The 20,922-nt window shown below is 36.9% G+C and overlaps 1 protein-coding gene across 1 annotated transcript; it reads left to right on the forward strand.

Annotated features, from left to right (window-relative positions):
- The first annotated feature begins 244 nt into the window (after nt 1–244).
- On the forward strand, nt 245–17,025 carry LOC141299259 (muscle, skeletal receptor tyrosine protein kinase-like). Its single transcript, XM_073829612.1, has 10 exons — nt 245–585; nt 5,727–5,990; nt 7,362–7,525; nt 8,023–8,046; nt 8,211–8,299; nt 9,719–9,878; nt 9,988–10,174; nt 12,400–12,594; nt 13,972–14,120; nt 14,443–17,025. The coding sequence occupies exons 1-10, from the start codon at nt 410–412 to the stop codon at nt 15,126–15,128; spliced, it is 2,094 nt and encodes a 697-aa protein (XP_073685713.1). The 5' UTR covers nt 245–409; the 3' UTR covers nt 15,129–17,025.
- Nucleotides 17,026–20,922: the final 3,897 nt, after the last annotated feature.

The raw sequence follows: 20,922 nt of genomic DNA on the forward strand, positions 1-20,922 counted from the left end.
CGCAAACATGCCCCAAATGCCGTCTTGTGAAGCTTGAGCCTTGTAGAGAATATGCACAATATGATTAGCCAATATGCCACTGAATTATCAAATGAACTGAATAATATATGTGTTATATACCAAAAAAATGACCAAAAATCCCTATTACATACCTCTCTGGAATACTTGATTCTTATTGGTCACTCAGGATTCTGTAGTCAGATATAATTTATCATAATTGTCTGAACTATATTGAATGTTATTTCCTTCTCATGGGTGCAGTTTCCAAAAAAAAAAAAAAAAAAAAAAAACTTTTTTAAGCAAGACCTCAAGTGTTTTTCTTTTGTGAAGTAGGTTCTTGAGTCCTGTCCCATTAAAATCAGGAGGGGCCGTTAAACTTCACACCTGCTGTATCTCCAGAAAGACCTCCATGTTCTGTGTGTGTTCTCCTCTCATTCACACAAACACTGCGTCACAGAAGCATGGTCAGGCCAGCAGGATGTGTTACTCTCTGACATTAAACAGATATTGTTTGTGCTCTTCTCTCTTCTTGGCTCTGTTTCTGGTGGTGGACTCTGGATCCTGTAACTTTCCCATAGAATGGAGGTAAGAATGTCTTTTACATTCTCTTTAGTGGTACTTGAACATGCAATATGACCTTGTGGATGTAGTTTCTCTACGGAGAGCCTTACAAAATCTGTTAAGAATGTGTCTGTTTCACCCCAAAATCAAAATAAATTTAGGCATTATTGAGGCATTATTTGGGTGATTGTTAAACACATTATCTTGCACCTTTCTCACTGTAATGCCAAACATTTAAGTATTAAACTGTGACACTCTTTATGGACTGAAAGCTATAAAATTAAGATTAAAATGCTGAATATATATGTTTGGGGTCAGTAATATTTATTTTATTTTATTTTATTTTTTGAAATAAATTGATGCATTAAATTGATCTAAAGTAAAAGAAAAGAAATTGAGAAAGTAAAAAAAAAAAAAAAAAAAAAAAAAAATATATATATATATATATATATATATATATATATAATTTTAAACATTACTAATAACAATAAATGTCATCTGAGCAGCAAATTATCATATAAGACTGATTTCTGAAGAATCACATGACACTGAAGTCTAAAAAACAGCTTTGATCCCAGGAATAAGTTACATTTGAAAATGTATTGATACAGAACACAGTTATTTTAAATTGCAGCAAAATTTCACAACATTACTGCTTTTACTGTACTTTTGATCAAACAAATGCAAACTTGGTGAATAGACGAGACTTAAGAAACATAAAGAAATCATACTGACCCAAAATTTATGTATGGTTCATTTATATTAAATATTGGGTTGCTCTTATAATGTGTATAAGATTTAAATAAAAAAATAGGATTGATCTGTTTTGGAATTTGTAATAGAACAGCTTTATGAGATTGACCACACTCAGACTCAGTGTTGACAGTGAATCACGTTTTAGTTTTTGTCACTCATTATGACGTCGTCTTTGGACTGAGAGCTATGAAAATACAACTGATAAGAAACCTGTGTTATATAAAACAAATGAAAGACAGACCTCGAAGTGCATTGCAGTCAGAGGTTGTTCAAAAGCGTGCAGAGCGTGCAGTCAAATTGAATCAGTGTGTCTCTGCTGATTGAAATGATAAACGCAAACACACACGTGCTATAATGCACTACACTCCTGCCGGAAAACCAGACGTGCCATATGCTTTACGTTACACGTGAACTTAAATAAACCGAGCCATTATCCCACACTTCACATTCAGCATCTGGATGCAATTAAAGCGAAGTTAAACAGAATGAACTAATTGTGAGAACTGCATTTCATTGCTGTCAGTTGTGCAGTAAGTACATGAGTCAGCACAGATCATCAGAAACACACATGTACGGAAGCCTTGAAGGGACATCTTTATATGACTGTTTAGTAGAAGTCAATGATGGAGGGCAAAGTTAGTCATTGATAGCTTCCAAACTCATAAACACAAAATGTCTTGAACACAGTTTGCTAGAGTAGGCATCACTGTTAGCATTTCTTAAAAAGATTAGTTCCTGTACCATTTATACCCCAAATCATGTTGAGGAAAAGAGAGCTGTTGTGTTTCAGTTTTAGCTGGTCAGCAGGCTGGTTTTAAATGGGTTTTGGCCAGTTACTTCCAGCTTAAACCAGCTAAGACCAGCCAACCAGCCTAGGCTGGTTTTAGCTGATTTTTTCAGCAGGGAGGAGGGCGCCAGAGCCATATTTTGGGACCAAAATATTTAAATGTGCTCTTTTCACTTTAGTATGCTTTTTTAAAAGAGTACTTGATACAGAAATAATATATGTTAAAATAATATGCTTAAGTGTAAACTTAATGGAATTACTGTTTTCGAAAACCAGACCATCAAAACAACCAAAAATCCCATAGACTGGCATTGTGGGGCTAAGTAAAAAAAATACAAAATAGTAACATGCTAATAATGCTGGAAGAATGTTAACTTCCTTCCCTGCTGAAAAAAATAGCATGCTGGTTGGGTATGTTTTGGTGCTGGGATGCTGGTTTTAGCCGGTTTATGCTGGTCCTTTGCTGATTTATGCTGGTCCTTTGCTGGTTTATGCTGGTTTATGCTGGTCCTTTGCTGGTTTATGCTGGTCATGTTGCTGGTCAAGGACCAGCATAAACCAGCAAAGGACCAGCATAAACCAGCAAAGGACCAGCATAAACCAGCAAAGGACCAACATAAACCAGCATAAACCAGCAAAGGACCAGCATAAACCAGCAAAGGACCAGCAAAGGACCAGCATAAACCAGCAAAGGACCAGCATAAACCAGCAAAGGACCAGCATAAACCAGCAAAGGACCAGCATAAACCAGCTAAAACCAGCATCCCAGCCCCAAAACATACCTAACCAGCATATGCTGTTTTTTTTTCAGCAGGGTTGCTAATCCTATTAAAAACCTACTGCCAACATGCTAGTCATACTAGAAACATGCTAACAACATGTTAAACATGCTAAAAACAAGCATGCTAGCAACATGCTAACAACATATTAATGATGATAAAAACATTGCATGCTAACAACATCCCTGCTGAAAAAAAAAACAAAAAACAAACAGCTAAAACCAGCCTAGGCTGGTTGGCTGATCTTAGCTGGTTTAAGCTGGAAGTTTTTTTTCAGTAGGGATATGCTAGCTAATAATGTTAAAAACATGCTAGCAACATGCTAGTCTTACTAAAAACATGTTAGCAACATGCTAATCATAACAACAACATGATAGCAAGATGATAATCATGCTAGAGAGACGTTAACAATATGCTTACATGGTAATCATTCTAGAAAACATGGTAATCATGCTAGAAACATGTTAAAAACAAAAACGTAAGGATGTTAAAAACATGTTAACTTGTTTGCTAATAATCATAGCAACATGCTAGTCATACTAGAAACATGTTAACAATATTTTAAATTATTCAAAAAAATCATAAGCATGCTAACAACATGCTAACAACATGTTAATCATTCTAAAAACATTACATGCTAATAGCATGCTTGCTAATTATGTTAAAACATTCTAGGAACATGCTAGTCATACTAGAAACATGTCAACAACATGTTAACAATATGTTAATTATGCTAAAGCATGTTAGCAACATGCTAATAATAACAGCAACATGGTAATCATGGTATCATGCTAGAAACATGCTAACAACATGTTAACCATGTTAAAAAACCATATTAGCTAATGCTAATCATGCTAAAGATATCAGCAATATGCTAACAACATGCTAATCATGTTAGAAACATGCTAATTATGTTAACATCATGTTAATCATGATACACGTTAATAAGATGCTAGTCATGTTACAAACATGATTACCATGCTAATCATGTTAAAAATGTGCTAGAAACATGCTAACAACATTATAATCATGCTAGAAACATGGTATTCATGTTAGAAACACGCTAGCAGTATGCTAACAACATGTTAATCATGTAAAATACGTTAAACATGTTAACAACTTACCAATCATGTTAGCATGAACATGATATAAATATGCTAATCGCAATTATAACATGCTTGCAACATGGTAACACACTACTCTTATTAAAACATGCTAAGAACAGACTAATCACGTTAAATACATGCTAGCAGCAAACTAATCGTGTTAAAAATGTGCTAACAACAAATAATGTTAGAAATGGTATTCATGTTAAAAACATGCTAGCAGCATGCTAAGAACATGCTAATCATGTTAGAAACATGCTAGAAATAGTTTAATCATGTTAAATACATGCTAGCAGCATGATAACAACATGCTAATCATGTTAGAAACATGCTAGAAACAGGTTAATCATGTTAAATACATGCTAGCAGCATGCTAACAACATGCTAATCATGTTAGAAACATGCTAGAAACAGGTTAATCATGTTAAATACATGCTAGCAGCATGCTAATAACATGCTAATCATGTTAAAATGTGCTAGAAACATGTTCATCATGTTAAATACATGCTAGCAGCATGTTAACATGCTAATCATGTTAGAAACATGCTAGAAACAGTTTAATCATGTTAAATACATAACAGCAGTATGCTAACAAAATGCTAATCATGTTAGAAACATGTTAGAAACAGTTTAATCATGTTAAATACATGCTAGCAGCATGCTGACAATATGTTAATCATGTTAAAATGTGCTAGAAACATGCTAATCATGCTAATAACATACTATCAACATGATAACAACATGCTTATCATGTTAGAAACATGCTAGAAACAGGTTAATCATGTTAAATACATGCTAGCAGCATGCTAACAACATGCTAGAAACAGGTTAATCATGTTGAATACATGTTAGCAGCATGTTAACAGCATGCTAATCATGCTAAAATGTGCTAGAAACATGTTAATCATGTTAAATACATGCTAGCAGCATGTTAACAACATTTTAATCATCATATTACAATGTGCTAGAAACATGTTAATCATGTTAAATACATGCTAGCAGCATGTTAACAACATGTTGATCATGTTAGAAGCATGTTAACAACTTGATGATCATCATGTAAACATGCTTAATATGTTAATAACATGCTAGCAACATGTTAACAACATGTTAGATGATTAGCAACATGCTAGAATAATAATTATGTTAGAAGCATGCTAACAACAGGCTAACAACATTTTTTACAAGCTATTCATGAAACGTTATAAATATTCTAATCATGCTAATAACATACTATCAACATGATAACAACATGCTAATCATGTTAGAAACATGCTAATTGTGTCAAAAACATGCTAGTACATGTGTTAGATCATGTTTGCAATGTTTAAGTCATGCTATCAACATGCTAGCAACATCTATCTAATCTATCTAAACTTTCGAACTTTAAGCTTTTACAGCAATGGCTAGACTTTCTAAAGCCAACTTCAAAGTTTGTTCACTTTACTCATCGAGTTAAAACAAAAGGATTTAAAACATACCTTTACATTTTTAAGTTTACACTGGGCAATATCGTAATGCATTACTTTTAAAAGTACATTTCTCCAACACTGGTCAAAAGTACACCTATTATTTAAGATTTGAAGTAATTATTGTGTTATTATTGTTTACTGAATATAAAACTAAAACCATAAAAAAAATCCATTGCCATATTGCAAGCTGATAAAAACACACAAGCACACTAGCAACCACATAGCATGTGTTTAATACTGCATTGTGATGTCTTGTCTGATTTAGACTGTACAAAGGCAGTTCTGGCTACTGCAGCACATACAGAGGTGACGTTTGTCGGAGCGTGCTCCGTCGGGATGCCCTGCTGTTTTTCAGCTACTCTCTTCCGAACCCAGAGGACGCACAGGAGTACCTGGCCCAGAGCGCATGGGGAGAGCTGGACGGGGTGAGCTCATTCTGCAGGCCCGCCGCCAGATCACTGCTCTGTCACGCCACCTTCCAGGACTGTAACCCATCTGGACTCGGACCAGCACCCAAACCCGTCTGCAGGTACTGGAAATGTGTGTTTGGAGTACAAGGTCATGGACCGTGCAGAGTATAGTCTGTACCAGGAAATATATAGTAAACAAGAAGAAGCCAAAAAAAAAAAAAAAACATATGTGAGTCATTTTTGTTGCCTGGATCAACTGAAGAGCAAACAGCACTGGTGAGCTGAGAGACATGAAGCTGTTGACAGAACGACAACCGGATGAACTAGTTAGAGATTCTGTGTTTTGATAAACTTTGAGATGATCTTTATATTTTATTCAATGCTTATATGTCACATATGATAACATTGTAAATGTAATCAATTTTCCATTAAAACCTCCAATGAAAAATAAGTAAATAACAACAACAATAATAAAAAAAATAAAATAAAGAAAGAAAGAAAGAAAGAAAGAAATACAGAAATAAAAGCTTTGCCACCACAGGAACAAATTTGCTATCAGTTATTATCTAGAAGTTTCTGCCAAAATAAAGACATTATTATTAATAATAGTAATAATAATAATAATAATAATAATAATAATAATAATAATAATAATAATAATAATAATAAATAACAACATTAATAATTATAAAGGTATTAACATTTAATTTTATTCTCTTTTATTAATGAATTTATTTTATTATTCATTTATTAACTATTTTATTTGCTAATATTATTTGGTGCATTTATATTATATTGTACACATTCATATTTGTATTATATTGTGCCAATTTTTAAATTAACAAAAATAACCAAAAAAGTATAATTATAACGGTAATTTTTATAGTATATATAAATTGTATTATCTTTTATTTATGCATGTATAAAATTAATAATAATAATAATAATAATAATAATAATATTTATTATTATTATTATTATTATTATTATTATTATTATGATCTGCAATTTTTTGAACAATCCAAAATCCAATTTTTTAAACAACGTGTTAAGTTAAAAATAATTTTGAATGAATAAATAAATAAATAAATAAATAAATACATATATAAATAAATACAAAGTTAAAGAAAAAGAAAACTACTTCAAATAAATGCTTTCCATTCAACAAAAAGTAAAAATAAATAAATTTTAAATTTTAAACAAACAAACAAATAAATAAATGAACAACATGTGTTCTTTTTAAATACAATATTATTTTTCTCAGGCACAGAAAAGGCACCACATACAGAAAAAAATATTCCTAGCGCTCAGGAGCAACCTGAGGTTAAGATTCATGCTTGAGCAAACAATGGTGGTCGACCCAGAAACCAGCAAGTTTTCAAATCCTAGCCCTAAGCTGTAACCACTAAACCACCTATGCTATATATATATATATATATATATATATATATATATATATATATATCATACACTGTGCTGTTGTGTTACAGGGAGCACTGTCTCACAGTGAAAGAGCTGTACTGTTATAAGGAGTGGCGTTCTGCTGAGGAAAGATCTCATCGAGGGTTCCCGCATAGCATCACTCTCCCAGACTGCACCTCTCTACCCAGCCAACAAGCTGACCCATCCTCGTGTACAGCGGTTCCTTATGTCGGTAAGCATGACACACTCTTATATAAACATACATTTTCCCTTCAATTGTCACTGAAGTTCATAAAGAATCCGTCCTGTGAAAACAATGGCTGTTAGTGGAAAAAACGCCACGTATGGGTCTTGGCAGGACAATGCTGTGGATTTTTTTTTGTTTGTTTATGTGAAATGCCTTGTGAGGAATGTGAGGACAGCAAACCTGTAGATGGACAAGATTAGGGCGGTTTATAGCATGCGAGGAAAGATCATTTGGGGAGCTGGACAGCTGAGTAAATGTTCCCGTCTAAAAGTTTCCATGCCATGTTTGCAAGCTGTTGTCTTGCTCACGAAGTGGCACAATTTAGTGGGAAACAGCAATGAATGGTAATTATAGACTGTAGGACAGTGAAAATTATGCTGTGTGTATCTTCTAGAAACCAGTATGACAGAAACATAACTAAACTTGATGAGTAAAATGAATAAATCAATGAAAAACACACTGTTTTGTTTTGTGTTACACAGATATCAACAAAGACAAAGTTACAAGTAAGTGAGAATTTTTCTTTAGACTTTTTCATCACAGATGGTGGGGTCTAAAAGCTGATATAAAGATATAAAGAGTATAATAAACAAGTATTATTATTACTGCAATAATTAACAAAGCCATTTGACCATTTACAGTTTATATATATATATATATTTTTTTTTAGCAACATGTTACAATGACAAGGGAAGATTTTACCAAGGAACTCACAACATGACAGCATCTTCCATTCCCTGTCAGCGATGGAACCAGCAGGTAAACATTTGTCTTAAAGTCAGCAAAAAATCTAAATGGACCAATACATTTGAAGTCAAAGGTTTACATACTTATGCAACTATTACAGAAGGTGAATACTCACTGATGCTTCAGAAGAAAAAAAAAATGATGCATTAAAAGCCAGGGGTGAAAACTTTTGAACAGAATGAGAATGTGTACATTTTTTCATACTTTGCCCAAATATCATATTTTCTTTTATTTAGTAATGCTCTTCAGAAGATATTTACATGTTTCCCAGGAGACAAAATAAGTTAAATTTACCCTGATCTTTAAATTGTAAAAGTTTTCACCTCCGGCTCTAATGCATTCTGTTTCCTTCTGAAGCATCAGTGAGTATTTAAACCTTCTGTAATAGTTGCAAATAAGTCTCTCAGTTGTCCTTAGTGTGAAAAGATGGATCTCAAAATCATACAGTCATTGTTGGAAAGTGTTTAAATTCCCAAAAATGCTGAAAAACCAAAGACATACAAGGTACTCATGAACAACTATCACTATAAAAAAACAAACAAACAAAAAAAAAAAAAACACAGCTGTGGATCATTCAAGTAACAACACAGTATTAAGAATCAAGTGTATGTAAACTTCTGAAGGGGGAAACTTTGTAAGTTCAACTATTATTTTCTTTAGTGGACTATATGTAAATGTATTTTATGTGAAATATCTTATTCAGGTCAGTACTAAATAAAAATAACATGCATTTTGTATGATCCCTCTTATTTTGGTAAAATAATTAACATTTAGCAGATTCTGCAAGGTCTATGTAAACTTTTGACTTCAGCTGTAAATGTTCCTGCTCTTATTTTGTGTGATTATTCAATGCGTCTTTTTCTGAAGAATATTTAATTTTATTAGTCATTAACTGAATTGTAACAACTAGTTCGGTCTCCTCTTCACCAAGGATAACGTCGTCTAGGCCACATGGGCAGTCAAAATAATGTCCGCTAGTAGTCCTGTCATAAAGGTTATGGCAATAACAGCAAATAGCAATAGATTTGACAAAGCTATTGGCATATGTTAAGACGCTCTGAAGGAGAGTTTATCCTTTTACCAACTCAAAAATCAAACATGTCATCAAACAATAACCTAACCCAAAACAATTTGAATGCTGGACGTTGGCATATGCTCAGTGACCTTCAAATAATATATTTGAAACAGGAAACAAATGTTTTTAGTGTAAAAACAATGAAGGGTCAAAATACACAAATCCAGAGGTTTCCTTTGAAATGAAGTTTTGTATAGAGAAGATTTTGTCTCTTTTCAAAACAGTGTGGGAAGGTTTAATGCATGCAGTGGGTTTCAAACTGGCAGTGCTGGAAATATCAGGGATAATGGGAATATTGAATTTAGCCGCAGAGTTTTGAGTTTCTTGGTTGACCTCTTTCTTTTTATCCCACTTAGGAGCCCCATCAACATAGACTCTCTGTAGATGTGATTCCTGAGTTGCGAAATGCAGAAAACTACTGTCGTAACCCAGGCGGAGAGAGTGACAGGCCGTGGTGCTACACCACAAACCCTAATGTACGCTGGGAGTACTGTCTGGTGCCCAAATGCGGAGAAAGTATGTAAATATATACCTGACTAATAAATTCTTTTTGACTGAGGAAGCTAATTCTAGATTGTAAGCTAACTCTGAAATATAAAACAAAATCAACTTTTTTTTCCTTCAGTTATGAGTGTGAAGACTGCACCCTCGATTACAAAACCGGTCCAGATTTACCCACCTCCTCCTGTGTCTACAGCCTACTCAATGAGCGTCATCATCTTTATCATTTCTGGCTTCGCTGGGGCAGCCTTCTTTACCATACTAATTCTCATGTGCCACAGACGAAAGAAAATGTGGCAAAAGAGGAAAAGGTGAATAATGGACTGAAAAGTCTCATTTAAGTCAGATAGTCTCTCAGTACAATCACCTGCACTGCTAAAAGGTTGATGGCTCAAACCTCATAAAGGACCATCCATGAGGACTGATGTAAGAACTCTGTAGAGTACAATTCCAACACACCCATCTATAATTATCAAGTGTTCTTGATGATCTTAATTAGCTGGATCCGTTGTGTTGAGCAAGATTTGAGCTGAACTTTGCAGAAAAAATTAGGCACCCTTGATATACCAAGATCAGGGGTAGGCAAGTTCCAACTTGATCAAACTCACTAACCTGTAACTTTCTAGCAATCCTGAAAACCTTGATTAGCTTGTTCAGGTGTGTGTGATTAGGGTTGGAGTTAAACTTTGCAGGAAAGTAGACCATAAGGGCCAGAGTTGAGAACCCCTGGATTAGGATGTGCACTAGCATCAACATCTGTTGTTCGTGCTGAAACAACATTCCTATTAAACAATCAGTCCCAATCCCAAGACACGTGATTTAAATCACTGTAGAACAGGGGTATCCAACCCTGCTCCTTGTGGGATACCATTCTGTAGAGTTTAGCTCTAACCCTAATCAAACACACCTGCAATCAAAATGTTCAGAATGAGTTGAAAAAAAGTGTATTGGAACAGGACTGGAGGGATATGAAATCTGCAGCATGTAGCCCTCCATGAGCAGGTTTGGCTATGGTGGAGGTACACCATCATATTTAGCAGGAGTGGCAAACTCTGGTCCTGGAGAGCCGCAGCCCTGTTCAGCTCTAACTCACCTGCCAGTATCTTTCTAGTAACCCTTCAGACCTTGATTAGCTTGTACAGGTGTGTTTGATTTGACCGACGTTCACCACTCCTGATATAGAGTTTACCTTCAATCCTGCTCCAACACACTTGCCTGTAATGTTAAAGTAATCTCGGACATCTTGGTTAATGAAACTCTGCTGAAGGTGTGATGCATGATGACTGATGTAAGATATGGTAACCTGTAGAGTCCTGAAACAACGTTATTATTTAACAATCAGTTCCAATCCCTAATCTAACCCTAGCAAGACACATAATCTAATTTATTTTAGAACATGGGTATCCAACCCTGCTCCTTATGGGATACCATCCTGCGGAGTTTAGCTCCAACACTAGTCAAATACATCTTAAATCAAGGTGTTCAGGATTAGTTGAAAGTAAAGGTATATTAGAGCAAGACTGGAGCGGAAATCTGCAGGATTATAGCCTTACAAGAGCAAGGTTGGCTAACCTATCTTCTGGAGGTACACTATCTTAAAGAGTTTAGCTCCAATCCTGCTCCAACACAATTGCCTGTAATGTTCAAGTAATCCTGTACATCGTGGTTAGCTAAACTCTGCAGAAAGTGTCATCCATGAGGACTGAAGTAGGACAGAGCTGACAATAGAGTTCAGTTCCAACCCTGCTGCAACACACCCATCTGTAGTTATCAAGTGGTCTTAACTGTCTTATTTAGCTGGTTAACTAGAACTTTGCAGAAAGGTAGATCTTCAGGATCATCCTGAACCAAAATGTACCAAGTGGGGTGTGCATTGGCATCAACATTTGTTGTTGGTTTTGAAACAACATTCCTATTAAACAATCAGTCCCAATCCCTAATCCAGGGGTTTTCAAACCTATCCTGGAGCCTACCCTGCCCTGCACATTTTGCATGTCTCCAATATCTAATACACCTGACGCAAATCATCAGCTCATTAGTTGAATCTGCAAGACCTGAATTGGGTGTGTCTAATAAAGGAGGACATACAAAATATGCAGAGCAGGGGAGGCTCCAGGACAGATTTGAAAACCCCTGCCCTAATCTAACCCTAGCAAGCCACATAATCTAAATCAGTGGTTCTCAATCCTGGTCCTGGGGGACCTCTGCTCTGCACATTTTGCATGTCTCCCTTATTTAACACACTTGATTGAGATCATCAGCTCATTAGGAGAGAGATCCATGAACTGAACTAACGAGCTGATGATCTCAATCAGGTGTGCAAGTTCGGTCTTAGAGAGCCGCTGTCTGGAAGTTTAGTTGCAACTCTAATTAAACACACCTGAACAAGTTAATCAGTGTCTTTAGGATTACTAAGGCTTTAGGCAGGTGTGGTTTTTATTTCAGTGTTGTAGCTAAACTTGACTTGATGTGATTTTCATTGCCTAAATTATTAGCTAAATGCATCTAAACGAAACAGTTATGCTTCTATATTCAGTAGGGTGCTGGAGACGCCGACTCTGACCACCCTCCCCTCAGAGCTCTTGCTGGACAGACTTCATCCCAACCCCATGTACCAACGATTGCCTCTCCTTCTCAACTCTAAGCTCCTCAGTCTCGAATATCCACGCAACAACATTGAATATGTCCGTGATATTGGAGAAGGGGCCTTCGGTAGAGTGTTTCAGGCAAGGTGAGAGCTACCAAATGTTACAAGCAAATGTAACACCAGTGGTGATAATGTCTGTCCTTGTTTGCCACTGTCAGTGTTTATACGGACAGTCCATCACAAGATCTCGTTTGTATGGTTTTGTCAAAGTAAACTTGTATAGTATGTGAATTATTAAGTGAGCTCATTTTTAAGAACAATGACTGAACTCTTAGAAACTCTTTACTGACTCACCAGATAAACCGACAATGAATCAGCATGCAAAGGTTTGACTTATACAGAACAAACAGCCATGTAGTCCTGATATCAGGTATACAGTAGTCTCGCGTTGCCAGTCTGGAATTCATGGCAGCTTTCATTGGCTAAGGCCCACCCATAAGGCCGTTTGACCGACATGTCAAACAACCAATCACAGTTCGTTTCGTTCAGCGTCACGTTTCGGGGCGTGGGAATGTCCCCACAACAACAGACTGGCATACAACAAGTCAGTCACTGAAATAACCAGCATTGAAAGTTAAATAAGAAGAGGGAGAACAAGCAGTAAGTCAGTAATTTGTTCGCGAACATTGCAAAAGTGTATAACAACAATGGCGTCTGCATAAGCACCTCTTAGCAAAACACAAGAGTAAATCAGTCGGCGCTTTGTTTCCCGGTGGACCGAAAATAAACGCGACACTCGCGTCTACCGGAAATCCGATCAAATTCAACTAATCATATGACGACTTCAACATTCCTGAAGTGTTTCCACTTAAGTGTACCATATGCATCAGACGTTTAGCCAACGTTCCGTGGGCGTGACGTCTGAGGCTGAGACTAGGTATACAGAGGCTCCTGGGAGGTACAGCAATTGGTAAAATGTATATACCATATGGCTGTCTCCTGAAATAGGATCTTGGATAGGTCTGGTAAACATGTGATGTGCTTCAATATGAAACTTCCCTGTAGACCTATCGTGTGAGCAAGCCCTGCTGAAGAGGTTATTTATAGACGCTCATTAGAAAAGTGTTTATTTCTTCAGGAACACACGGGAGCCTTCAGGACAGGAAGTGCAATCTCAATGGCATTCTGAGTTGGTTCTTGAGTTGCTGCCATTGTGGCTCTGTTTCCAAAGTTTGGCATCGCCATTTAAACTATTTTGAAAAGCTTTGAGCTGTTTGACAATTTGTGACAGTATGCAAAGAGTAATCTGGTTTGAGATAGGTGAAGGTGGCCTATTGCTCCTGTCCAGATTCCTCAGTTAAGCAAGTCAGACTACAATGCCTACTACATTACTTCAAATGCATGGCAAATCTACCTAAAAGCTTATAGAATTATTGATGTTCCAGGTTTGTTTTGCTGCAAATTCTTACTAATGCAATCAAGCTGTGGTTACTAGTTCCCACTGTGCCTGTTGTCCTTTAGAGCCCCTGGTCTTTTGCCAATGGAGCCGTTCACCATGGTGGCAGTGAAGATGTTGAAGGAGGAAGCTTCGGCTGATATGCAGAATGACTTTCAAAGAGAAGCTGCACTCATGGCTGAGTTTGATCACCCCAACATTGTCCGTCTCTTGGGTAATGTATCACAATTGTATGCCTTCAAAGGTTTGCACTATATATCTGCTTGAGGACTTTCCTAAAATGAGCCACATCTACTTCCTATTACATGTATGTCCTCTCCCCAAGGGTACCACACAATCGAAAAAGCCTTAAAATAGCTTGACTTATCCATTTCAAAATTGACCCAGTGTGTAACCCTGGATCAGTCCCCTCTGTGGCATTCCGGAACCAGATTCAATGCCTCGACTCAGTGTTAGAATAACAGAGGGATATTTTTGGTTAGGTATCAACTGTTGGAAGTGTAACTAAGCCTGTCGTTTGTGTATCTGTCATACAGGAGTCTGTGCGGTGGGGAAGCCCATGTGTCTCATGTTTGAATACATGGCCTATGGGGACTTGAATGAATTCCTGCGTCGGCGCTCTCCAACCCAGCAGCCCAGCCTAAGTCGGGATACCTTGACGTGCAGCAGTCTCGTGTCAGAACCTGAGCGTTACCCACCCCTCAGCTGCCTGGAGCAACTATCCATTTCCAAGCAGGTGGCAGCAGGAATGGCGTACTTGTCAGAACGCAAGTTTGTGCACCGTGACCTAGCTACCCGCAACTGTTTGGTAGCAGAGAACTTGGTTGTGAAAATTGCAGATTTCGGACTCTCACGCAACATCTATGCTGCTGATTATTACAAAGCCGGTGAAAATGACGCCATCCCGATTCGCTGGATGCCACCCGAATCTATCTTCTACAACCGCTACACCAGTGAGTCAGATGTGTGGGCTTATGGTGTGGTATTATGGGAAATCTTCTCATATGGCATGCAGCCCTACTACGGCATGGCCCATGAGGAGGTCATCTACTATGTAAGGGATGGAAATGTGCTTGCCTGTCCAGAAAACTGCCCACAGGAGCTATATAACCTGATGCGTTTGTGTTGGAGCACTCATCCCACTGACCGGCCTAGTTTCGCCAGTATTCACCGCATCCTGGAAAGAATGCATGACCAGATGCTCAAACCTGGGCTTTCTTGAGGATGCAACTCAAAACATCTAAACGCTTCAACCTTTAAGGAACTCCTTAGAATCCCAAAGAACCCTGAGGGATCTTGATGAAGGATAAAACATTTTAAGGTATCCACAAGAGTCCTAACGAACCTTGAAGTGCCCACAAATACTCAAGAACCCAGAGGAACATTGAGAAATGTGAAAGAAGCCTAAAATGATTGAAAAGGCTCAAACACCTTCAAGAATACTGATCCCTCAAACTCTTTTAAGGTGACTGCTTGTGTCTTGGGATCTCAGTTGTCCTTTTTCAATGAAGCGGATGTATAGCAGACATCAGATGAGCGCTAGACAAGGTTTGAGGTGATTCTTAATAACAGGATCACTAGTAATGAAGGTTAACATCTAGCAATATGGTGGATGTGCTGCAGTCACTGCAAAAATGTAGACTGAAATCTCTGCAAGCAGAGATATACAATATGAATGCTTGGAATTTTTACTTTTCATCACTTTAGGATTTATTTTGAGTTCAATTTAGCGAGTACTATACATCTGTTACTAATGTTCTTAGAAAAAGTTAATTCAAGAAGATGCTATAGTGCTTTAAGCTGAATAACGTTGTTATTGTTTAATTAAATTGGCTTGAGAAGCTGCATCTTTGACTGTATCTCCTCCTAGAGCTTTAATCTCCATACTTAGCCCAGATCTACAGATTGATCTATCTATCTGTTTTTCTAATAGACTCTATTGCCTTCAACACATTTAAACTTTAATCTTCCCTGCTGAAAAATAAAAAAAAAAACTGCTAAAACCAGCCTAGGCTGGTTGGCTGGTCACAGCTGGTCAGCAGGCTGGTTTTAGAGGGGTTTTGGCCACTTTCCCAGCCTAGCCAGGCTGAACAGGCTGGTCTTAGCTGGTCAGGCTGGGAGACCACCAGCTTAAACCAGCCAGCCAGCCTACGCTGGTTTTAACTGTTTGTTTGTTTTTTCAGCAGGGTTTAAAACTACTTAAAACTGAAAACTTTCAAACTTCAAGCTTTTAAAATGTCTGACTTTCTTAAGCCAACTTAAAGTTTGAACTTTACTCATCTAATATTTAAGGAGAATAGCTTATTCCAAAGTGGCACATCATCACTTTATCATTTTATGTTGTAGCTGAATAGTTTTGTTAATTTCTCATTAATTGTTATTCCAAGATAAGTTGTTCCTTTGTGTGCTCCCAGTTATATTGGTAAGTAGAAGTGAGTGAAACAATGTATCAGAAAATATTATAGAGAAGTATATGTAAAATATTTGTAACAATTTCTTAAGATCATGTCTCACAATTCATTAAGATTTAATTGGTATTGATTAAATGCGTATTATCACAAATTGAGACAGAGATCTGCTTAAAAAAGTAAACTTTCAATCATTTATCTGTTTGATGGTCCCATATACACTACCAGTCAAAACTTTTCAATAACAACAAGCAATAACACCTATGAAAACGAAGTATGGGAATTATGTAGTGACCAAAATGTTAAATATATTAGTAGCTATCCTTTTTTCTACATTACACTGAACTCTCTATACATCCTGGTGCATTCTGGGATGTTATATAAACACTATTACTGCTGTGCCAATGCGTGCTGAACACTTCACATCTGGTATAAGTATCTTTCATTTTCGGTTAAATTTAGTTCAGCATGTCCAAACTTCTGACAGATATTTGATTAAAATCTCAGAACAAAATGCTTTGGGAATTTGTTATTATACACAAATAGCATGACTTTTTTTTTTTTTTTTTTTTTTTTTTTTTAGTGTTATTATTATGTCATTATTGTGTTATTACACAATTTTAACCAGCTCTGTTAATATAGTGGTTCCATTAACTATATAAATAGATGTTGGACATGACTTGCTTGAAATAAAACTATTTGTTAAATTTCTTGTTGTTGTTGTTGTTGTTGTTGTTGTCTTCAAAACACGTTTGCAAATAAATACAGCAATTCACAATTCAAGAAGTAACATTCACACTACATAAATGACTATCAACATTAAATATGATTCATTCTGATAATGTAATGAGGTTATTTAGGGCACTTGTTTTTTTTATTTAAAATTGTGGTTTGCCTCGGGTAGCAGGCAGAGGGCAGTATTACATCACAGGAACTAAAATGACTTCATGGAGCATAATTTATGACACTACCTTTCTCTGCATTTGTGCCAATTTTTTTTTTTTTTTTTTTTTTTTTTTGCTGTAAGCATTCAAAACAGGAACTCGCTGAGACGGTATTAAATCACGCTGGCATTTAATGAAGAAGGATGGCGAAGGATTTACTTTCAACGTGTGTGGGACACTTTCTGTACTCCAGCTTTTAATCATCTCAGAATGTCGGGTCACATCTGATAATCCTAGAAATACATTGCTTTTGCCATGAGTTTTTAACTGTTGTAGAAACCTCAAGGAGTGAGCGAGGCAAAACCACAGACGTCCCAATAATGGTAGGCCAGGAAAAACAAGTGACGAATGGATTTGTGAGCCGTGGCTCCTGCCAGCACGTTTGGAGAGGCCACAACACAACCAATCAGTGATTTCTATTCAAAACGTACACTCTCTCTGACCCTTGTGATGTAACTTGGAAAAAAAAAAAAAAAAAAAACATTACATTCCTGATCACCCCACAAGACACTTAAAGAAAAAAGCTAATTATTTCGTACTATAACACAAAAAACTACTATTGAAATTGGATAGGATATTGGATTTCATAAGGGAGAAACAGAACAAATTTCATTATTCTGTTCATTCATTTAAAATGAAATGAAATAAAATAATGAAAAAAAGCATGGCAAACAAACCAAATCCTACAAGATTTGTTGTAAGCATGTTGTTACCATGATGCTAACACGATTAGGGCTACTATTAGTGCCTAGTGCCAAGTTTTGTTATGGCAAGCACCACTCACATTTTCTTCAGAAAAAAGTGCAGAAAATGTACATATATATTTATTTTTATTTATTTATTTTAACTTTTTAATACACAGTGCCCTGTTGGGGCAACTTAATGGCTGCACTTTGTTCTGCACTATGTTCCACCACTTTAAGACAAATGGATTTGTTGTCTGTTGTGTTTTCTTATTCAAGTGAATATAAGCTAGATGCAGCTTTTTTGGGTTCGAAGCGACTTTTATACATAATAAATATGTTTATGAATAAAGATCAATCTTCCCTGCTGAACAAAAACTGATTGGCTGGTTTAAGCTGGTAAACCAGTCTGGTTTTAGCTTGTCATAGCTGGTCAGCAGACTGGTTTTAGATGGGTTTTGGCCACTTCCTTAGCTGGTCTAGCTGGAACACCAGCTAAAACCAGCCTGACCAGCCTAGCTAAGCTGGGAGACCAGCTAAATCCAGCTACTTCCATCTTAAACCAGCTAAGACCAGCCAAACATCTTAGGCTGGTTTTATCTGATAATCCACCTTGGTCTTAGCTGGTCATAGCTGCTAAGCATGCTGGTTTTAGAGGGGGTTAGGCCACTTTCTAAGCTGGTCAGTCTGGTCCTAGCTGGTCAGGCTGGGAGACCAGCTGGAACAACTAGCTAAAACCAGCCTACCCAGGCTGGGAGACCAGCTAAAACTAGCTACTTCCAGTTTAAACCAGCTAAAACCAGCCTGACCAGCCTAGCCAGCCTGAAAGACCAGCTAAAACTAACAATTTGTAGCTTAAATCAGCTAAAACCAGCCTGACCCGCCTAGCCAGGCTGGAAGACCAGTTAAAACCAGCTACTTCCATCTTAAACCAGCTAAGACCAGCCAACCAGCTTAGGCTGGTTTTAGCTGATAATCCACCTTGGTCTTAGCTGGTCGTAGCTGGTGAGCAGGCTGGTTTAGAGGGGTTTAGGCCACTTTCTAAGCTGGTCAGTCTGGTCTTAGCTGGTCAGGCTGGGAGACCAGCTGGAACAACTAGCTAAAACCAGCCTGACTAGCCTACCCAGGCTGGGAGACAGCTAAAACCTAAATACCAGCTAAAACCAGCCTAAATGGGTTTGCTGGTTTTAGCTGGTATTCCAGCCTGGTCTTAGCTGGTCAGCAGGCTGGTTTTAGATGGGTTTTGGCCACTTCCTTAGCTGGTCTAGTTGGGAGACCAGCTGGAACAACTAGCTAAAACCAGCCTGACCAGCAAAAGCCAGCTACTTCCAGCTTACTCCAGCTAAAACCAGCAACCCCGTTTAGGCTGGTTTTAGCTGGTATTCCAGCCTGGTCTTAGCTGGTCATCAGGCTGGTTTTAGATGGGTTTTGGCCACTTCCTTAGCTGGTCTAGCTGGGAGACCAGCTGGAACAACCATCTAAAACCAGCCTGACCAGCCCAGCCAGGTTGAAAGACCAGCTAAAACCAACTACTTCCATCTTAAACCAGCTAAGACCAGCCAACCAGCTTAGCTTTTATTTTTTTATTTTTATTTTTTCAGCAGGGTGTTGAAATCAGTTATTTAGAGTTTGATGCCAAATATTCTCCTCCTATTCAAATTTAACATTGAAGGGGTGCATGCAACATATTTGCCCACCGGCAACTATAGTTGCTGCACATTCAAATACAATTTCCAAGGAGAAAAAAAAAAAAAAAACCTGGGGAAAATAAATAAATGTTCACATAGGACACTATTAACACAACTATATGCATGAAACCATTCAGGATAAATTGGGCAGAATGGATTAATGGGAAAGTGGCAAAGTTTGAGTGCATATCGAGATATTTTTGAGTTTATATTTAGTTATTTTTGAAATGTTGAGACATTGGGATCTTATAAACTCTGGTGGTGACATGTGAGCTTACTAGGGTCATTTTCTCAGGAGAAAGCAGGAAACCACAATGACCTGTGAGTCTCCTTTTGATCGTCATCTAATCTCACTGCTTTCTAGGAATTATAGCTGAGATACTGATGAGATCCTGTTTGTTTGTTTTTTTCTAAAGTTGTATTCTTCTTAGTTTGTGTCTAAACCATCACAAGCCAGGTTTTGGTCTATCTTGGGGTCTGACACAGGTTCTTTGAGTGAGAGGGTGGAGTATTTTAAACCTGGGAAGTGAACAGTAGGTTGACTGTTCCCATTTTGGTTGGTTTATTTTGGACTATAGAGCACAACTCAGTATAGCCATGGTCTCCTACATTCAAAATAGTAGTGCTTGGATACCTACCTGCATTTTGTAGTAAAAGCCTATTGATTTACTTAATGGACACCACATTATGCATGCATAAGCTCTTGTCCAAGTTTAAAACGAGGCATTAATATTTGTAAGGTTAGTTTAGGAAGTGAACGGACTAGCTACAGCCTCTGCTTTATATTTGTATCTCTTGCAGGATTGTAGTGTCATTAATATTATAAAGAATGTGAAAAATGACCCCAGTAAGCTCACATGTCTCCACTAGAATTTTATTTAATCCAACTGTCTTAAAATTTCAAAAATAACAAAATATGAACTCCAAGTTAATATACACTCAAACTTTGCCCATTAAACTCTTCCCAGACTAAATTATCTTACCTTTTACACATTCATTCATTCATTCATTCATTCATTCATTCATTCATTCATTCATTCATTTTCTTTTTTTTTATTATATTTTATTTCGTTTTATTTTATTATTATTATTTTTTTAAATTTTAGTTCTATTTCTGTGTTAACCGTTTTTACATTATTGGCCATTTTAATTTGTAAAAAAAATAAAATAAATAAAGTTGATTGCTAAATGAAACACTTTTAAACTATACCGTTTTACTATTTGAGTAGCTTAACATTAGCATAATTTTACCACTACATAAATAAACAGTATAAAATAGGACAGCATATAGAC

The sequence above is a fragment of the Garra rufa genome, chromosome 23 (assembly GCF_049309525.1).
Source record: "Garra rufa chromosome 23, GarRuf1.0, whole genome shotgun sequence".
In the NCBI taxonomy this organism is placed as follows: domain Eukaryota; kingdom Metazoa; phylum Chordata; class Actinopteri; order Cypriniformes; family Cyprinidae; genus Garra; species Garra rufa.